The sequence below is a fragment of the Panthera leo genome, chromosome A2 (genome assembly GCF_018350215.1).
Source record: "Panthera leo isolate Ple1 chromosome A2, P.leo_Ple1_pat1.1, whole genome shotgun sequence".
Taxonomy (NCBI): domain Eukaryota; kingdom Metazoa; phylum Chordata; class Mammalia; order Carnivora; family Felidae; genus Panthera; species Panthera leo.
The window spans coordinates 53,945,268-53,963,641 of record NC_056680.1 but is presented as its reverse complement, the minus strand read 5'-3'; the positions used below and the strand labels follow the sequence as shown (position 1 = coordinate 53,963,641).

Sequence of the window (18,374 nt, the reverse complement as noted above, 5' to 3'; positions counted from 1 at the left end):
GTTTTCATGCCTGATTAACATGCAATTCCTTCTTGAAGTTTCACAACACATTTGTACATGGAGGAAAGCTCTGGTTTCTGGGGTCATTTCTCAACACGGAAGGTGGGCAACTTCTGTGAATTGTCCACAGTTCTTATCTGGGGCCCTGAAGACTTGCCTTGCAGCCTCAGGAGTGTCTTCGCTGTCCGAGGGTCATGGGAGGTGGAGACCTTCAGCGCAGCGTCCTCAAGCGGGTAGGAGACTCGTCCGTGTCTCACGGGTACTGGATGCTGTCTGGCCTCTGCCAGGCCAGGAATGCTAACCCGCTCCTAGCTCGTGGAGTTGTGAGGCCCCGGAATGCCGCCCCAGAGCCTGGCCGGGTGCCTCCCACAACCCCCTGCCAAACCATGAAAGGAGCAGAGGCACAACCAGACCCTCTCCAAGGAAAGTGCCGGCCCAGCCCCTGCCATCTGCTCAAAGTATCCTTGGGGCCCTGCTGGCAGCCACACTACAGATACCCCAGGGAGGCTGTCAGCACAGCTAGAAAAAGCCTCATGTGGGATTCGAGGAAGGAGGGTAGGGTTTTGAAAGAGCAGGGACAGGAAGGGAACTGCCTCATGCCCCATGCTGGCCTGCCTCAGTTTCCCTTTGACTCCCATCTGCCCTCTTTCCCAATTCCTGTCCAGTTTACCTCCCTCTCCCTTCTAACTCACCCATTCTTTCTCTGCCCTGCCTGTGCTCAGTGGTCACCACTTTGACCACCTCTCTGCAGCCTCCTGCCCGAACCAAGTCCTCACCCCAGGAAATTGTCACTGTCGAGTTACCAGGCTGTGTGGACCCCAAACTGTAGACTCATCAGTGACCCCTTTCTTACATCCAACCCTTCAGCAAATTCCATGCACCTGTCTTAAACTTTTACCCAGAATCCACCACTTCTAAGCCCTCCCCTCACCTGGACCCCTGCTGCAGGAGCGGGCCTCCCACTGCTGCCCGTGTCCCCTGCTGTCACTCTGCTGCTCAGGACCCTCTAATGGCTCCTCCTCACAATTACAACGAAAACCAACGAAACCCAAAGTTCTTACCCTGGTTTACAAGGCCCTTCCTGGTCTAGCCCTGGTCTACCCTGCAGTCCTTGTCATGGTTATCTACTGCCACATAACAAATCACCCCAATGCTCAGGGGCTTAAAACAACAGCATTTATTTACAGTGGTTCCCCCTTCTCTGCGGGGGATGCATTCCAAGACCTCCAGTGGATGCCTGAAACTGCACAGTATGAACCCTGTATATACTGTGTACCTTTCTAGACATACATTCCCTTGATAAAGTGTAATTTATAAAGTAGGCACAGTAAGAGATCAACAAGTATCAACAGAGCTATTATAATACTATACTATGATAAGAATTATGTGAATGTTGTCTCTCAAAATAACTTCTTGTGATGATGGGAGATGATAAAAGGCCCATGTGGTGAGATGAAGTCAGCGAATGACGTAGGCACCCTGACGTAGCATGAGATGACTATCGACCTTCAGCTAATAGGTCAGAAAGATCACCTGTCTCCGGAGCATGGATGACCACAGGTACATGAAACCACACAGAGCGAAAGCGCAGATAAGGGGACACTACTGTCCGTTGCCTGTGCGTCTGCAATTGGGACAGGGTTTGGCCATGGTGTCAACCGAGGCAGCTAACTACAGCCAGAAGTTCTGGATCCAAGGGGGCACACTCCTACGCCTGGCAAACTGGTCAGGGATTGCAGCTGGGGCTGAAAACTGGGATGCCTCTGTTCCTTTCCACTGGCTGCTTGGGCTTTCCCACAGCATTGTGGTGGAGTTCTAAGGGCAACTACCAAAACCAAAACCAAAACCAAAACCAACACTACACACAGGGAGTAGGAGCTGCCAGTCTCTTAAGATCTGGGCCCAGAAAGCATCATCATGTCCTTTCCATTATATTCTACTGTTCAAGCAATCACAGAGCCCAGATTTAAAGGGCAGGGACGTAGACTTCACCTCTCCATGGGAAGAGTCTCACAAATGTCACAGCACCCTGGACCTCATCTCCCATTACTGCCCCCTCATTGGACTTGAGCCACACGGACCTTCCTCCAGCTCTTTGAGCCTGTCAAGCATGCTCCCACCGCCAGGCCTTTGCTTCTCCCCTCCTTCTGCTGATTAGAACAGGGCACTGCTAGGCATTGAATGGTGTCTGGCTGCTCTCAGCAACCCAAACCCACCTCTCTGCAGCCAGAGGGCTCTTTCTGAACACACACCACTTTAGTCTCCCCCCCTTGCCTATAACCCTCCCTGGTACTCCACTGCCCCCAGGAGAAAGTCTACCTTCCCTCGTCTCCCCCAACCCTCACCCTTACCCCCACTTCATGCTCCTTTCAGAGCCACAAACCCCTTCCTTCTACCACAATGTCCAGCCCCACCTCACATGCTGGGTCCTCTGCCTGCAGCATCCTTCCCCTCAGCTGTCTCCTGCTCATCCTTTAAGACCAAAAGCTGCCTCCTCCAGGAAGCAGTCCCAGATATCAGGCTGGGTTTAACACCCTTTCTGTGCCTCCACAGGCCTTGAACCCTTTACATTGTACAACCTGTCTCCCTGCAGGACAGGAGTTCCTACCTGGGCCCAAGCCCCAGACGGCCAAATCCTTGGACTTCAGCCTCTCCTCACACCAATTTGTGAGGGGAAAAACACCTTTATTGATAAATAGGTTACAATGAAATAAATAGAGTAATGGTTTTTTGGGAAATAAAAACTCGAGCAGAATCTCAGTCTCTCTCCACCCCAGCTCTAGCTTTCAGCTTCTGTTTTCTTACTGGCCAGTTTGGACGACGAGGCCTTGGTGGGCATGCCGGGCTTTCTCGGGCCCTTGGGGGCCTCTGTCTTCCTGGCCAGGGGTGCAGGCACTGTCTTAGACCCACTGGCCCTGGGAGGAGCAGTGGCCTTGGCTTTGGGCCCCACCTTGGCCCCACAGGCAACAACTTCTTTAAGGACCTTGTTTTCTTTCTTTTTGGCTGGAGAAGCAGCACTATTCTTGTCCTATAAGAAAGCAAACCAGGGGCAAGATGACAGAGCCGGGCAGGGTTCACACATAGCTCAGAACTCACGAGAATAGGGCTGAAATCCCAGCTCCGGGTGGCTTTAGACAAGGGACCCCGCCTCTCTAAGCCTGTCTCTTACTTGTGAAGTGGGAAGGATGATCCTCAGAACACTAGAGGGCTGGACAAAAGTCAGTGAACTGGGCTTTGTACAAAAGCAAATTACCCCCTGCCCCACAGTCCCTTCCAGCGGGACACCCATGCTCTGGCCTGCTCAGCGCGGAGACCCAGACCAGGGGAGTCATGCAGGCACCTTACCTTGGGGACCGTGGATTTTGAATTCTGACTCCCAGCTTTTGTTTTCCTGTGGGCCTCACCATCTGTCAGAGAGTGAGGGAGGAAATGTGGGAAGGACCCCTTTCTGGAGGAGCTGCTGGTGGGCAGAAGGTTCAGGGACCCCTGTCCTCACCTTGTCACTCACAGGCTCTGTGACCTGGGGCAAATTGTTTGACCACTCTGAGCCTGGGTGCTCTAGTCTGCAAACTAGGGATAACAACATCTCTCACGGGTTGGCGGGGTGGGTGGGGGGAGGGTGCGGTGGGATTGACTGGACTGTGGAAGACCATCCCTCACCCTCAGCAAGGCACCAAGCAGACACCCCCTACTCTGCACTCACTCACAATAAAGACCCCTGACAGGTCTTTCTTAGCCTCTAGTCTTTAGCCTGTCTTCCACGTGGCAGCTGTGAAACATTTTTAAAAATACCCTGGGAGTGCCTGGGTGGCTCAGTCAGTTGAGTGTCCAATTTCTGCTCAGGCCATGATCTCACAGTTCATGAGTTCGAGCCCCACGTCGGGCTCTGTGCTGACAGCTCAGAGCCTGGAGCCTGTTTCCGATTCTGTGTCTCCCTCGCTGTCTGCCCCTCCCCCGCTTACACTCTTTCTCTCTCTTTCAACAATAAATAAGCGTTAAAATTTTTTTTTAAATACACACACACATACATATATACATAAATAAATAAAACAATACCCTGTACCCTAGCTGTTCCCCAAAGTCCTTCCATGGCTATTGCTTATCCTCCAGATACAGTCCGAACTCCCAGCTGCCCTTCACAGTCTTTCCCTTCTGCTTCTCATGCTGCACATCGAACTATATGCACTTCTTCAAAAGCTCTACCCTCTTCATGCCTCTGGGCCTTTGTGCAGCCTGTTGTCCTCCCTGGGACACCTCCTCCAGGAAGCTTCCCCTGATTCCTCTCAGAGGAGTCAGGCTCCTCCTCTCTCTGGGTTCTCCCTTCCCTAAGCCTACCCTCCACAGCTACCATGGGTTCTCCAACTCTCCAGGTCAAGACAAGCACTCAGGCACATTTACTAGATAAGGAATCCCCTCCCCAGAGCAGGCCTCTCCCTCCGTCCTACCTCACATCCAATGGCTGTCGCAAATCCCTGTGCCCAGGCCCTCCTCTCACCCCACTCACACACCTACCTTGGTTGCTCCTTCTGCCTTTGACCTTTGACTTTCCTCTTGGGCCAGTGGCACTGGGAAGGTCCTGCGTGGCCTTGTCTGGCTGTTGGGAGGCCTTCTTGGCCTCACTCAGTCTTGCTTCTTGGTCTTTGGTCTGGCTGCCCTTCTTGGGAGCCTTCTCCTTGGCTGCATCCAGTTTGGTAGGACCTGTCCTCGCCTCTCTTGGCTTCTTGGGTCCCCTTTTCACCTCGCCTGGGTTGGGAGTGTCCTTCTTTGCCTCCCTTGGTTTTTTGGGACCCTTCTCCTTGGCCTCACCGGGTTTCCTGGGGGCTGTCATGGTGGATGTCTTCCTAGATTGGGCTTTCCTTTTGTGCTTGGGAACTAACTGGTAGAGGAGAGAGTGGGGTAGAATGGAGAGCAGGAGGTCTTAGGGTCTCATACTCCTACATCCCACATGAGGCTCAGAGAGAATGCCTTGTTCCAAAAGAGGGAGGGGGTAGAGAAGGTGGTCAGGGGCATGGGGAGCAGGACCACGGCCAAAATGCCTGAGGCCGAAGACACATTCTATCCCTGCACTGCCCTTCCAGGGAGGGGTGTGGCCATTTAGGAGCTGGGGGACCTGAGTCTCCTAGACCCACCTTAGGCTCTCTTCTCTCCTGCCCAGGTGGGTGTCAGGAGGGTGCAGGCGGGCTCCCCTACCCTGCACCTGAAGTCTCAAAGCCAGGCTCCTGGGAGTAAATCGCACAGCACCGACCAGGAGCCCGGACTCTAGTCCTCTGAGATGCTAATTTATGAATCTCCCATCCATGACCTCCCAACCCACACACTTTCCCAGCTCTGTGGCTCTGACTCTCCTTCCCGTCCCCCACCTCATGCCTCACACCTCCATGCCTCCCTGCCGCTTCCTTTCTCCCCCTTGGGTGGACCTTCCAAGTCTGATAGCTCAGAGTTCCTAACTTCCTGTGCAACTCAGGAAGTCTTCTCTTTTCCCACTGGCCTCAGTCTTCCCATCTTTACAATGGGGCCTTCAGGGAGTGAGTGACCAGTAGGCAGTTGGGGAGGCTCTTGGCAAACAGGTGGTCTCTGTCCTTCTAGAGCCTGCCTCTAAGGGCATTCCTCCCTTTGCCCCCCAAATCTTATGGCTCCCCATTACCGTGAAGACCAGAAACAAATCCCCTCTCAGCATACACACATTTCTAACTACATGACACACCAGGCTTCCTTCCCTGCCTCCTCCCCTCCCTCAGCCCACTTCCCTGACTAGCTCCCAGGCCCTGCAGCCTAACCCAGCCACATGCAACCCCAGTGCCCCTGTATTGCTCCCCTTCCCCATACCCTATGCACCTGGCCTTGGCATGGCTTGTATCCAAGCTCTGACCTCCACACAGGAGTTCTATGAGGGACTTCCTGTCCTCAGCCACCTACAGGGACTGGAACATGGTATGCTGAGAAAATTCCACAATGTTCTACAGTTACTGTTAGAGCAACTGCCACGTGCTGGGGCCCAGCAATGATAAGACAGACCCCATATCTGGGTCCCTGAGATTTTCCTGGTGGCACCATGCTGGGGCTTGATTTTGTGCCAAATCTGCCCTCAGCTCTGGGTGTGCCTGGATGGCTCCTCTCTGGGACCCTCCCCTTTGAAAGAGGAGGATGTGATGGCCCAGGGAGGTGCCAGCCCTGGTTTGGAGACCTGGGGTTTGGAGCCAGTGAGCGTGGGGAACACACCCAACAGTGACCTTCTAGAGCCCATGGTTGGGTGTGCCTCGTCTGTGGTGAAGAATTCCAGGAAGGGGCTCTTCCAAGGACCCAGAAATGAACATGGCTGAGACGGTCCCTTGTCACTGAACACACCTGACGGGGAATGAAGGTGGACAAAGCAGGGACTGAGGCCCTGTGGGGGTCTTAGATGGGGCAGGGCCCTAACCTTCCTGGAGGAGAAGGTACCTCTGAGAAGACACAGGAAAAACACAGAGAGAAGACAGGAGGAGAAAGGCCTCTTGGCAGGGGAATAGCACACAGAGGACAAGGAGGAGGAGCTGGGACTGAAGCTCAGACCCTGGGGCCCAGCTCCCCCACACTGTGACCTCCCTCAACCCTGTTCCCAGCCCAAGCAGGCTCACTTTGAAGCTGCCAGTGGCCCCCCTGGCCTTGGAGTTGGTGGGCCTGACCAGGAGGCCGCGGTGCATGCCGGTGGCCAGGGCCTGCTTCAGCAGGTACTTGAGCCGGAGGACATCCACCGTTGGGTACTTCTGCAGGATGTAAACCTTGATGGCCGCCACCGAGGTGCCCCGGCGCTGCTCTCCGGCCTGCAGCGCCTCCAGAACCATGCGCAGCACGGGAGGGTGACGGCGTGGCCCTCGGATGCCACTATGGCTCAGGCCTACAGATGGACGGCAGGGCGTCACCCAGAGCTCAGGCCACCCTCAGTCCCAATCAGTAACACACATGCCTGGCAGAGCACCCGCCAGGCACCAGCCAGGCCCCACAGTGGGTGGGCAAGGGACCTGGGGGATCAAATGCAGCCCTAGTCAGCACTACTGCCCATCGGCCAGTGAGGCTTGAGGGCAGGGAGTGCTCCTCATCTGGACACTGTCTCCCAGTGACTGACATAGGGCTGGGCACACACCAGGAGCTCCATAAAGATTCACTCAAAGAATTAAATAGTCCTTTTAGAAAACAAAATCCTTTTAGAAAACCAAAGCTTTGCACAGCTGAGGAAACCATCACAGAATGAGAAGGCAGCCTACTGGAAGGGAGAAGATATTTGCAAATGATATACCTGACAAAGGGTTAATATCCAAAATATATAAAGAACTCCTACAACCCAATAACAAAAAAAACCCCAATCTGATTAAAAAAGGGCAGAGGACTTGAATAGACATTTTCTCCAATGACATACAAATGGGCAACATGAAAAGATGCTCAACATCACTGATCATCAGGGAAGTACAAATCAAAACCACAATGAGATAGCACCTCACACCTGTCAGAATGGCTAAAATTAAAGCTAAGTATTGGCAAAGATGTGGAGAAAAAGAAGCCATCATGCACTGTGGGGGGGGGGGAATGCAAACTTGAACAGCCTCTATGGAAAGCAGTATGGAGGTTCCTCAAACATTATTCCACTTCTGGGTATTTAGCTGAAGGAAACAAAAACACTAGTTCAGAAAGATACATGCATCCCTATGTTCATTGTAGCATTATTTGCAGTAGTCAAGATATGGAAGCAACCTATGTCCATGAAGAGATGAATGGATTAAAGAAAATATGGTATATAGATACAGCAGGCTATTACTCAGCCCTAATCTTGTCATTTGCAACAACATGGATAGACCTAGAAGGTATTATGCTTAAGTGAAATAAGTCAGAGCACGACAAAGACTGTATGAATTCACCTTCATGTGGAAAATAAAAAAATTAAACAAAACAAAATGGAAACAGATTCAAATACAGAGAACAAACTGGTGGTTGCCAGAGGGGAGCAGGGAAATAGATGAAATAGGTGAAGGGATTAAGAGGTATAAACGGCCAGTAATGAAATAAATAAATCATGGGGGTGTAATGTACAGCATAGAAAATATGGTCAATAATACTGTGATAACTTTGTGCAGTAACAGAGGATAATTACACTTGTCATGGTAAGCACTTCATAATGCATATAAGTAACTAGGTTATACACCTAAAACTAATAAAATATTGTATATCAATTAAAAATTGTTTTGTTTTAATTTTTTTATGTTTATTTCTGAGACAGAGACACAGAGCATGAGTGGGGGAGGGGCAGAGAGAGAGGGAGACACAGAATCAGAAGCAGACTCCAGGCTCTGAGCTGTCAGCACAGAGCCTGATGCAGGGCTGAAACTCACAAACCATGAGATCATGACCTGAGCCACAGTTGGTCGCTCAACCAACTGAGCCACCCAGGCATCCCACAATTAAAAATTGTTTTAAAAAATTAAAGATAAATGCTGGACTATTTATAGATGAAATGATAAATCTGGCATTTGCTTTGAAATAACACAGTAGGTGAAATAAGAGTAGCCATGAGCTGGTGAGTGTTGAAGCTGGATGATGGGCACATAGGGAAGGGAGTGGTGTGGGTGGTAGATGGGAGCCACTATACCACTCTGTCTACTTCTGCATGCATTTGAAAGTTTTCATAAATAAAAGCTATAGGAGAATTGCACTTCTAGGTATGTATACTCCAGATAAATGAAAACATATGTTCAAATGAAAATTTGTACATGAACGTTCATAACGTTATTTACAATAGCCACAAAGTAACAACCCAAATGTCCATAAACTAATGAATTGAATAAACAGAACATGGTTTTAACCATGAAGTGGAATATCATCCAGCCAAAAGAAGGAATGAAGTACTTCCTCGGAATCATGCTGGTACAAGAATCCAGTCACAAAAAGTCACATACTGTATAGGATTTCATTTACAGGAAATGTCCTGAATGAGACAATCCTAGAGAGTAGATTAGTGGTTGCCAGGGACTGGGCATGGTGGGTGGGTAAGGGCAGAACTGTATTGGGCACAGGTTTTCTTTTTGAGGGCACGAAAAAATTCTAAAATTGCCTGTGGAGAGAAACACACAGCAGTGAATATACTAACACCCACTGTACCCTTTAAATGGGTGAATTGTATGGTACATGAATTATGGAGATATCTCAATTAGCTATGATATTTTAAGTTGCCAAAGAAAATAGGATCAAGGGGTGAGAAGCTGTCAGTCAGTATAAGGTGCATAAAAGTGGCTTAATATGAAACCTGATTTAAATGTGATTAGAAATGTTGGTTTCTGAATGATAACACTACAGACCAAAACCTCTAGGACGCAGCAAAGGCTGTCACAAGAGGAAAGTATATAGCAATCCAGGCCTTCCTAAAGAAGGAAAAAAGGTCCCAGATACACAACCTAACCTTACACCTTAAAGAGCTGAAAAAAGAACACCAAATAAAACCCAAAACCAACAGCAGATGGGAAATAATAAAGATTAGAGCAGAAATCAATGCTATCGAGACCAAAAAAAAAACAAAAAACAAAAACAAAACAAAACAAAAAAAAAACCCAACAACAACCAATAGAACAGATCAATGAAACCAGAAGCTCGTTCTTTGAAAGAACTAACAAAATTGATAAACCACTAGCTAGTTTTATCAACAAGAAAAAGGAAAGGACCCAAATAAATAAAATTAAGAATGAAAGAGACATCACAACCAACACAGCAGAAATACAAACAATAAGAGAATATTATGAGCAATTATACACCCATAAAATGGGTAATCTGGAAGAAATGGACAAATTCCCAGAAACATATAAGTACCAAAACTGAAACAGGAAGAAATAGAACATTTGAACAGACCCATAACCAGTAAAGAAATTGAATTAGTAATCAAAAATCTCCCAAAAAACAAGACTCCAGGGCCAGATGGCTTTCCAAGGGAATTCTACCAAACATTTAAGGAAGAGTGAACACCTATTCTCTTGAAACTGTTCCAAAAAAAAAAAAAAATAGAAATGGAACGAAAAATTCCAAACTCATTCTATGAAGCCAGCATTACCTTGATTCCAAACCAAAGACCCCACTAAAAAGGAGAACTATAGATCCATTTCCCTGATGAACATGGATGCAAAAATCCTCAACAAGATATAGGCAACCAGATCCAACAATACATTAAAAAAATTATTCACCATGACCAAGTGGGATTTATACCCGTGATGCAGGGCTGGTTCAATATCCGTAAAACACTCAAAGTGATTCATCACATCAATAAAAGAAAGGACAAGAACCACGTGATCCTCTCAATAGATGCAGAGAAAGCATTTGACAAAATACAGCATTCTTTCTTGATAAAAACGCTCAAGAAGGTCTATCAAGAAAGTAGGGATAGAATGATCATATCTCAAGATCATAAAAGCCATATATGAAAGACCTAATGCTAATATCATCTTCAATGGGGAAAAACTGGGAGCTTTCCCCCCAGGGTCAGGAACAAGACAGGGATGTCCACTCTTGCCACTGTTATTCAACATAGTATTGGAAGTCTTAGCCTCAGCCATCAGACAACACAAAGGAATAAAAGGCATCCAAATTGGCCAAGAGGAGGTCAAACTTTCACTCTTCACAGATGACATTATACTTTATATGGAAAACCCAAAAGATTCCACCAAAAAACTGCTAGAACTGATCCATGAATTCAGCAAAGTTGCAGGATGTAAAATCAATGCACAGAAATCAGTTGCATTCCTATACACCAACCATGAAGCAACAGAAAGAGAAATCAAAGAATTGATCCCATTTACAATTGCACCAAAACACATAAAATACCTAGGAATAAATCTAACCAAAGAGATAAAAAATCTATATGCTGAAAACTATAGAAAGCTTAGGAAAGAAATTGAAGAAGACACACACACACACACACACACACACACACACACACACACACACAGGGAGATATCCATGCTCCTGGATAGGAAGAACAAATATTGCTAAAATGTCAATACTACCCAAAGCAATCTACATATTCAATGCAATCCCTACCAAAATAACATCAGCATTCTTCACAGAACTAGAACAAACAATCCTAAAGTTTGTATGGAACCAGAAAAGACCCTGAATAGCCAAAACAATCTTGAAAAAGAAAACCAAAGCAGGAGGCATCACAATCCCAGACTTAAAGCTGTATTACAAAGCTGTAATCATCAAGACAGTATGGTACTGGCACAAAAACACTCAGATCAATGGAACAGAATCGAGAACCCAGAAATGGGTACACAAGCGTATGGCCAACTAATCTTCAACAAAGCAGGAAAAATATCCAATGAAATAAAGACAGTCTCTTTAGCAAATGGTGCTGGGAAAACCGGAGAGTAACATGCAGAAAAATGAACGTGGATCATTTTTTTACACCAGACACAAAAATAAACTCAAAATGGATGAAAGACCAAAATGTAAGATAGGCAGCCATCAAAATCCTCGAGGAGAAAGCAGGCAAACACCTCTTTGACCTCAGCCACAGCAACTTCTTACTCAACACGTCTCTGGAGGCAAGGGAAACAAAAGCAAAAATGAACTATTGGGACCTCATCAAAAGAAAAAGCTTCTGCACAGTGAAGGAAACAATCAGCCAAACTAAAAGGCAACCAACAGAATGGGAGAAGATATTTGCAAATAACATATCAGATAAAGGGTTAGTATTCAAAATCTATAAAGAACTTATCCAACTCAACACTCAAAAAACAAATAAGCCAGTGAAGAAATGGGCAAAAGACATGAATAGACACTTCTCCAAAGAAGACATCCAGATGGCCAACTGACATACTAAAAAATGCTCAACATCATTCATCATCAGGTAAATACAAATCAAAACCACAATGAGATACCACCTCACACCTGTCAGAATGGCTAACATTAACAATTCAGGCAACAACAGATGTTGGCGAGGATGCGGAGAAGGAGGATCTCTCTTGCACTACTGGTGGGAATGCAAACTGGGGCAGCCACTCTGGAAAACAGTATGGAGGTTCCTCAAGAAACTAAAAATAGAGCTACCCTATGGCCCAGCAATTGCACTACTAGGCATTTATCCAAGGGATACAGGGATGCTGTTTGGAAGGGGCACATGCCCCCCCATGTTTATAGCAGCACTATCAACAATAGCCAAAGTATGGAAAGAGCCCAAATGTCCATCAACTGATGAATGGATAAAGAAGATGTGGTATATATATACAATGGAGTATTACTCGGCAATCAAAAAGAATGAAATCTTGCCATCCGCAACTACGTGGATGGAACTAGAGGGTATTATGCTAAGCAAAATTAGAGAACGCCAAATATCATATGACTGCACTCATAGGACTTTAAGACACAGAACAGATGAACACAGGGAAGGAAAGCAAAAATAATATAAAAACAGGGAGGGGGACAAAAAGATAAGAGACTCTTAAATATGGAGAACAAACAGACGGTTACTGGAGCGTTGTGGGAGGGGGGATGGGCTAAATGGGTAAGGGGCATTAAGGAATCTACTCCTGAAATCATTGTTGCACCATATGCTAACTAACTTGGATGTAAATTTAAAAAATAAATTAAATTAAAAAAAAGAGAAATGTTGGTTTCTGATCAATTTGCAAAACTTAAAGACTTTTTAAAGAGAATCAGTTAGTTAAATACACATAAATATATAATTTTCCCCCAAACACATATCGAAGTAGAAAAAAACAAACAAACAAACAACACACCCAGAGACTCTAGATGTCAAGCAAACGTAGAGACCTAATCCAATTCAACCATTGCTGTCTCCTGGCCACGAAGAGCCCAGTGTCTGGGAATATTCATTTTGAAGCCAAAGTTTGTGAATGGGTGGAGTCCCTGGTCAGCCACCTGCAGGACCTTGGGAGTTTCACTCTCTTCTCCTCGATTCAGTCTTCCCATCTGTGTAGTGGGCATAGAGCCCCTAGGGAATCTGTACCCTCCCAGCTACAGTGTCCTCCAGCCTGGCCTGTGGGAAGTGTTCTAACCCTTCCTCAGCTTCCCCAAACCAGGCCCTGTCCCAGGGAGCCACCCCAAGTCTCCTCTGTCCCCAGTCCCTGCGGCTGAATTCAATTCCTTATTACGCATCATTCAATGCCTGCTACATCCTGGGAGAACCAGAAGTCATTGCTTTTCCCCAAACTTGTCCTCCATCTTCTCTCCCCAGGAATGACACCACCACACCTACCCAGACACCCAAGCAAGAACCTGGACGACCTCCTGGACCTCCCTACCCTTCCCCACACCACTCCACCCCTTCCTTGTGGGATTCTCTCTCCGCCACCCCACCCCGAGGGCCTCAGCCTTCTTCTCATATCCCTCACCTCCTGCTGGCCCTCAGTGTAAGGGTCCAAGGCCCTGGCTGAGGCCTGGGAGGCTACCCCTTCCTGTGATGCCACTCTGCCCCTGGCCAGAGCAGGGCTTGTGAACAACTGGATGTTCCCCCAGCCCCCTCACCTCTGGGCCTCTGCCCATGCTCTTCCCCCTGCCTGGTTGGCCTTTGTCACCCATGGTCATCAGGTAGTTCTTGCTTTAAGGCCCACACAGCACCATGATTTATATACCGCCCTGACTTCCCAAGCCAGGATGAGCAACTCTGCCGTGTGCTCCAAGGCACCTGGAGCCCACCCTCTAACTTTTCCTCTGAAGGAGTATTTACTCATCCTCAGAATGCTTCTCTTGCTTCACACTCTTGTCCTGGATGAGGTTTAACCCTCTTTCAGGGGTTGCCTCCTCCAGAGAGCCTTCCTTGATCTCCCAGAGTGGGTCGGCAACTGCTCTGGGTTCCTAGAGCCCTCTGTATTCCTGACATTAAGGCGCATGCCCTATTATCAAATGGGATCCATCAGTGAGGCAGTCTAGCTCATCAGACTGGGAGCTCCTGGAGGGAATGAACCTATCTATATCCAGAGAAACACTGAGGCATTGTTTGTTGATTGAAACTTGGGATGCAGCCCTGAATTCAAGGCCCGGCTCTGCATCAAATGTAATGTCCCTCCAACTAGCTGCCCTGCAGCTGCGGCCGGCCACCCACCCTCCCCACCAAAAGAAAATGGGCTCCAGCTGGAGAGACCCCGCTCTGCCCGCTTTCCTGGAGTTGGGCCAGCCTCAGCCCCCAGGCTGTACCTGGCCCTGCTAACTCTGGCATCAGCTCTTCTGCCAAATGAGCAGGTGAAAATTCAAACGGCTTCCAGGATGGGTGCCGGGGCCAGGAGCGGAGGCTGGATGACAGAGGAGGGTCCAGAACATCCAGGGAACCAGCTCACGAGGACCCCACCTCCCTTTGCCTACCTGGCTTTTCAGACTCAGACAGCCCAGATGACCCCACTGCGGAGGTCAAGGATGCTGAGGAGGTGGAGGTGTCACTGGAGGCAATGCTCCCAGGAGCCATTGCACGGGTAGATGCAGACACAGATGCAGGTAGTTGACCCCCTCCCCAGGCATGAGGCTGCCAGGCCTGCCCACTCCTCTTATATATCCACAGCCCGGCCCCACCACTCCAATTAGCCCCTGATTGGGCTGGGAGGCTCTGAGCTGCTGACTGGGGCAGGAGGGCTGGGATGGGGCATTGCAACCCTGCCTGTGTGCCGACGCCCCAGCTGAGCCACCCACTCCTGGGTGACCTCATATGAGTCAGTTGACTTCTCTGTGTCTCAGGTCCCATGGCAAAATGATGGGTGCTGAAATGCTTGATCCCTCCTGCACCCTCTGACTCCACGGGGCCTGGAGATGCTGATGGGGAACTGGGCACACCTGGGTTGGGGAGGCGACCATTGAGGCCTCCAATCCCACCTGCTCCAGGGCTGCTCCTGTTCCCAGGCCACTGCTGGCCTTGGTTTATCAAGAAGTTGGAGGCCCACTGGTGGGGTTTGCCTGGAGCTGACACCCCCAAATCAACCTGTGGCCTCCTTTTGTTTTGTTTTATTTTGTTTTGTTTTATAAGAAAGAATTTTGAAGGATGAATGAGCAATTTTTAAATAAAATTGCCTAGCAAGTCTCCACAAATAAGGATAACCATTGATAAAATGGACAAAGAATATGAATAGGCAATTCACCGGAAAGGCTGATAATAAACCCAAGAAAATATTCTCAACCTCCTTGGCATTCAGGAAAATTCAAATTGAAACAATGATGAGATACTAGCTCCCCATCAAATTGACTAAAATTGAAGACAGCACAGGCAATGATGCAGGGAGCCTGGCCCTCAGTGCCTCTGCTAAGGGTGTAAATTGGGGTGCAGTCTGCTTTGGAAAGGTATTCCCTTGAACTCAGCAATTGCACTTCTCTGTCCTAGAAGTGCAGTAGTCAGAAAAGAAACAATTGCTACATTATTTAGAAAAGAAAAAAAAAAAAGAGAACTTCCACATGAATCACTGGAGGCTTGACTGAACTACTCCCTTCTGCAGAAAACTCTGCAGCCATTTGAAATGATGAGGTGAATTAAAACAAGGATGAGGTGGTTATTGCACACCTGGTAGAATGACAGATATTTAAATTAGATCTATAGATGCTGAGTGTCCAGCACATGAAGAAAGACATAGCCACTGGGAGGGTAAGCTGATAGCCACTCTAGAAAGCAATGCAGTGACATCGAACATAACTAAAGATAGATTCACACACACCCCCCCCATGGCACTGTGGGTATAAATCTGAGAGAAACCCTTACACCGATAAAGATCCTCGCTGCAATCCCAGCAACAATTCAAAACAACCTAACTACCCACCAAAAGAAAGGCAGACAAATAAACTGTGGTCTAGTCACATGGTGGAGTAGTATACAGCAGTGAAAATGAACGAACCAGAGGGGCTCCTGACTGGCTCAGTCAGTGGAGCATATGCAACTTGTGATCTCGGGGTTGTGAGTCTGAGCTCCACATTGGGCACAGAGATAGAAGGAAAGAAGAAAATACATAAATAAATAGATGAATGAATGAATCAAAATGAACCACAATGTGTCCGTGGAATATGCTCTCCCTTTCTGAGAAGAAAGAATTTGTGTCTGTGCAAGTATGTGTGTGTGTGTGAGTGTGCATGCAAGTGAAGGCATAGAAGAAGGTCTGAAAGGATTCACACCAAGGTAATAGCATTGGTTACCTCCGAGGAGGGTGTAGGAGTTGGAGGGACAGGTTTAAAACAAACTTCCATTCTTCCTTCCTTCCCTCCTTTATTGTTGGGATTTTTCCAGGGACTCTCCAGCACCAGAGTCTGGATTGAGGGAGGTGATGGCCATAAAAGTGTTCTAAAGTGAAATCAGAGATCACTCCTCTCCTGCCTAGCACCCTTCATAGCTCCCTACTGTCCATGTGTGGAGGCTTGACCTCTTTTGTCCTGCTTATGGAGCCCCTTTCTCCCTAGAGGCCCACAGTCCAACCTCTGTGACTCTTGGAATGGGCTAGATGTTGAGACCTGGGCTTTCTTCTGTGTTTCCTTTGTGTGTGTGTTAGATGGATGCAAAAATGTCCCCAATTTCTCACCCGCGCCCATATCCATGTCCATTTGCATGCAACTTTGCAGCTCCTCTCACACTCTTTAAATATGAGCTGGCCTTGTGACTTGCTTTGACCAACAGGATACGGTGGAAGTGATGCCATGGCAGTCCCAATCCTGGCTAGCCCACTGGAGCTCAGAGGCTCGCAGCTCAGTCACCCCTGCCACCCGGCCCACAGCTGGTCAAACAGCCAAAACTTCAGTTGACCATGGATGCTTTAGAGATCTGCAGAGATCAACCAACTTGAGTCCAGATCAGCAGAACCACCTGGCTGACTCACAGTCACAAACAACAATGGTGTGTTGTTTTAAACCATGAGGTTTGGGGTTGTTTGTCATGCAGCATAAGCTAACTGATCCACTGCCTAGAACCCCCTTCTTTACCCCCACCTACCTTCTCTGGACTGTTTCCCACTCATCGTTTTGGCCTCAGTGTAGCTCAGAAAAGCCCTCGCTGACCCCTTAGGAGGTTAGGGTCCTCTCCTCTGGCTCCAGCAGCCCCTGGGACCTCCAGCACCCTAAGTTCCCACTCTTCCACACTAGCCCCTGAGCTCTGAAGGGCCCTGGGGGTAGGCAGGGCTGTGTTTGACTTTTTCTGGTGGTATCCCTGGTGCATAGCACAGTGCCTGGCACACAGTAGGGGCTCAGCACCTATTGCTGTGGAGCCTCAGTGCCAGAGCCCAGCCTGGCTGAATGAAGGGAGACCTGAGAACCATCTGCAGGAACCACGTTAGAGCAGGAGGTGAGATGAGGCAAAGAGGCACATGGTGCTGGCACACACAGGGGCAGCAATTTTGATCACATTGTGGGAAATTTCCAAGAATTGAGAAATAGAGAAAAACTTGGAGATACAAACATTCCCATGAGCTTCATGTGAAACCCTGCTCCCAGGCTGTGCCAGGATAGAGTTTTGCATTTGGAGGGGAAGAAGTTCTAAAATGCACTGCAGATCTAAAAATTCTTCTAGAGCATTGCCTTTTTACAGGGAAATGATAACTGTGAGCATCAGATGCTGGAGAGAGGGCGGGCTGCTTGGTGTACTTATTTGACGGTTATTGAGGTCTGTAGGGAATTTAAATTTCTGCTGACAACTGTTTTACCATCTTTGAACATTGAATGGGGGCGTCCTACATGTGAACTTTCTCATAGGTCTGAAGATTGCATTCTAAACTTTTTGAAGCAGTGATAGGGTGTCTTGTTTTGTGTAACTCTAGCCCCTGTAGCATCAGGACATTATTTGTGACATTAGTCAACAAATGCATAGAGGGCAGGGTAGATATGGTAATAGCTGCCATGTTCTATGTCCATGTACATATTTTATATTCACTATCTTATTTATACATGAAGACACTAAAGTTCAGAAAGGACCTGTACTAAATCTTCCTGAGTCCGGACCCTAGGCTGCAGCATGGAAGCCCTCTGTGTTAGTGAAGAAACCAGCTATAATTCCAAAATAACAGTGGCTTAAACAAGAAACCATGAAGTCATTCTCTCATGAGACTCTTCAAGTGCAAGTTGTGCAGGGCAGGAAGGCAGCATAGAGGACCTGCAGTCTCTTTCTCTCCTGATGCTGTGCTGTTCTCTGCCCACGGACTGCACCTCATGATACAAGATAGCTGCTGCAGCTCTGGTCATCACGACCACATTCCAGCCATCAGACAGGAAAGAAGAGAAGTGAAGGATGCCTCCATTCTCTGAAATGCACAACCCAAAACTTCATATACTACTTCTGATTATACTTCACTGGCCAGACCTTAATGTCATGCCACTGCAGATGCAAAGGAAACTGGGAGGTGCAGTCCTGCACTGGATAGCTAGGTGCCCAGCTAGAACTTGATGTGATATTA

At 47.9% G+C, this 18,374-nt stretch overlaps 1 protein-coding gene across 1 annotated transcript; it reads right to left on the bottom strand.

The window, feature by feature from the left end:
* Nucleotides 1-2,643: 2,643 nt before the first annotated feature.
* Nucleotides 2,644-14,431, bottom strand: LOC122213424 (histone H1.8). Its single transcript, XM_042927550.1, has 5 exons — nucleotides 14,332-14,431; nucleotides 6,615-6,874; nucleotides 4,513-4,876; nucleotides 3,346-3,407; nucleotides 2,644-3,028 (listed from the first exon to the last, which is right to left on the bottom strand). The coding sequence occupies exons 1-5, from the start codon at nucleotides 14,429-14,431 to the stop codon at nucleotides 2,780-2,782; spliced, it is 1,035 nt and encodes a 344-aa protein (XP_042783484.1). The 3' UTR covers nucleotides 2,644-2,779.
* Nucleotides 14,432-18,374: the final 3,943 nt, after the last annotated feature.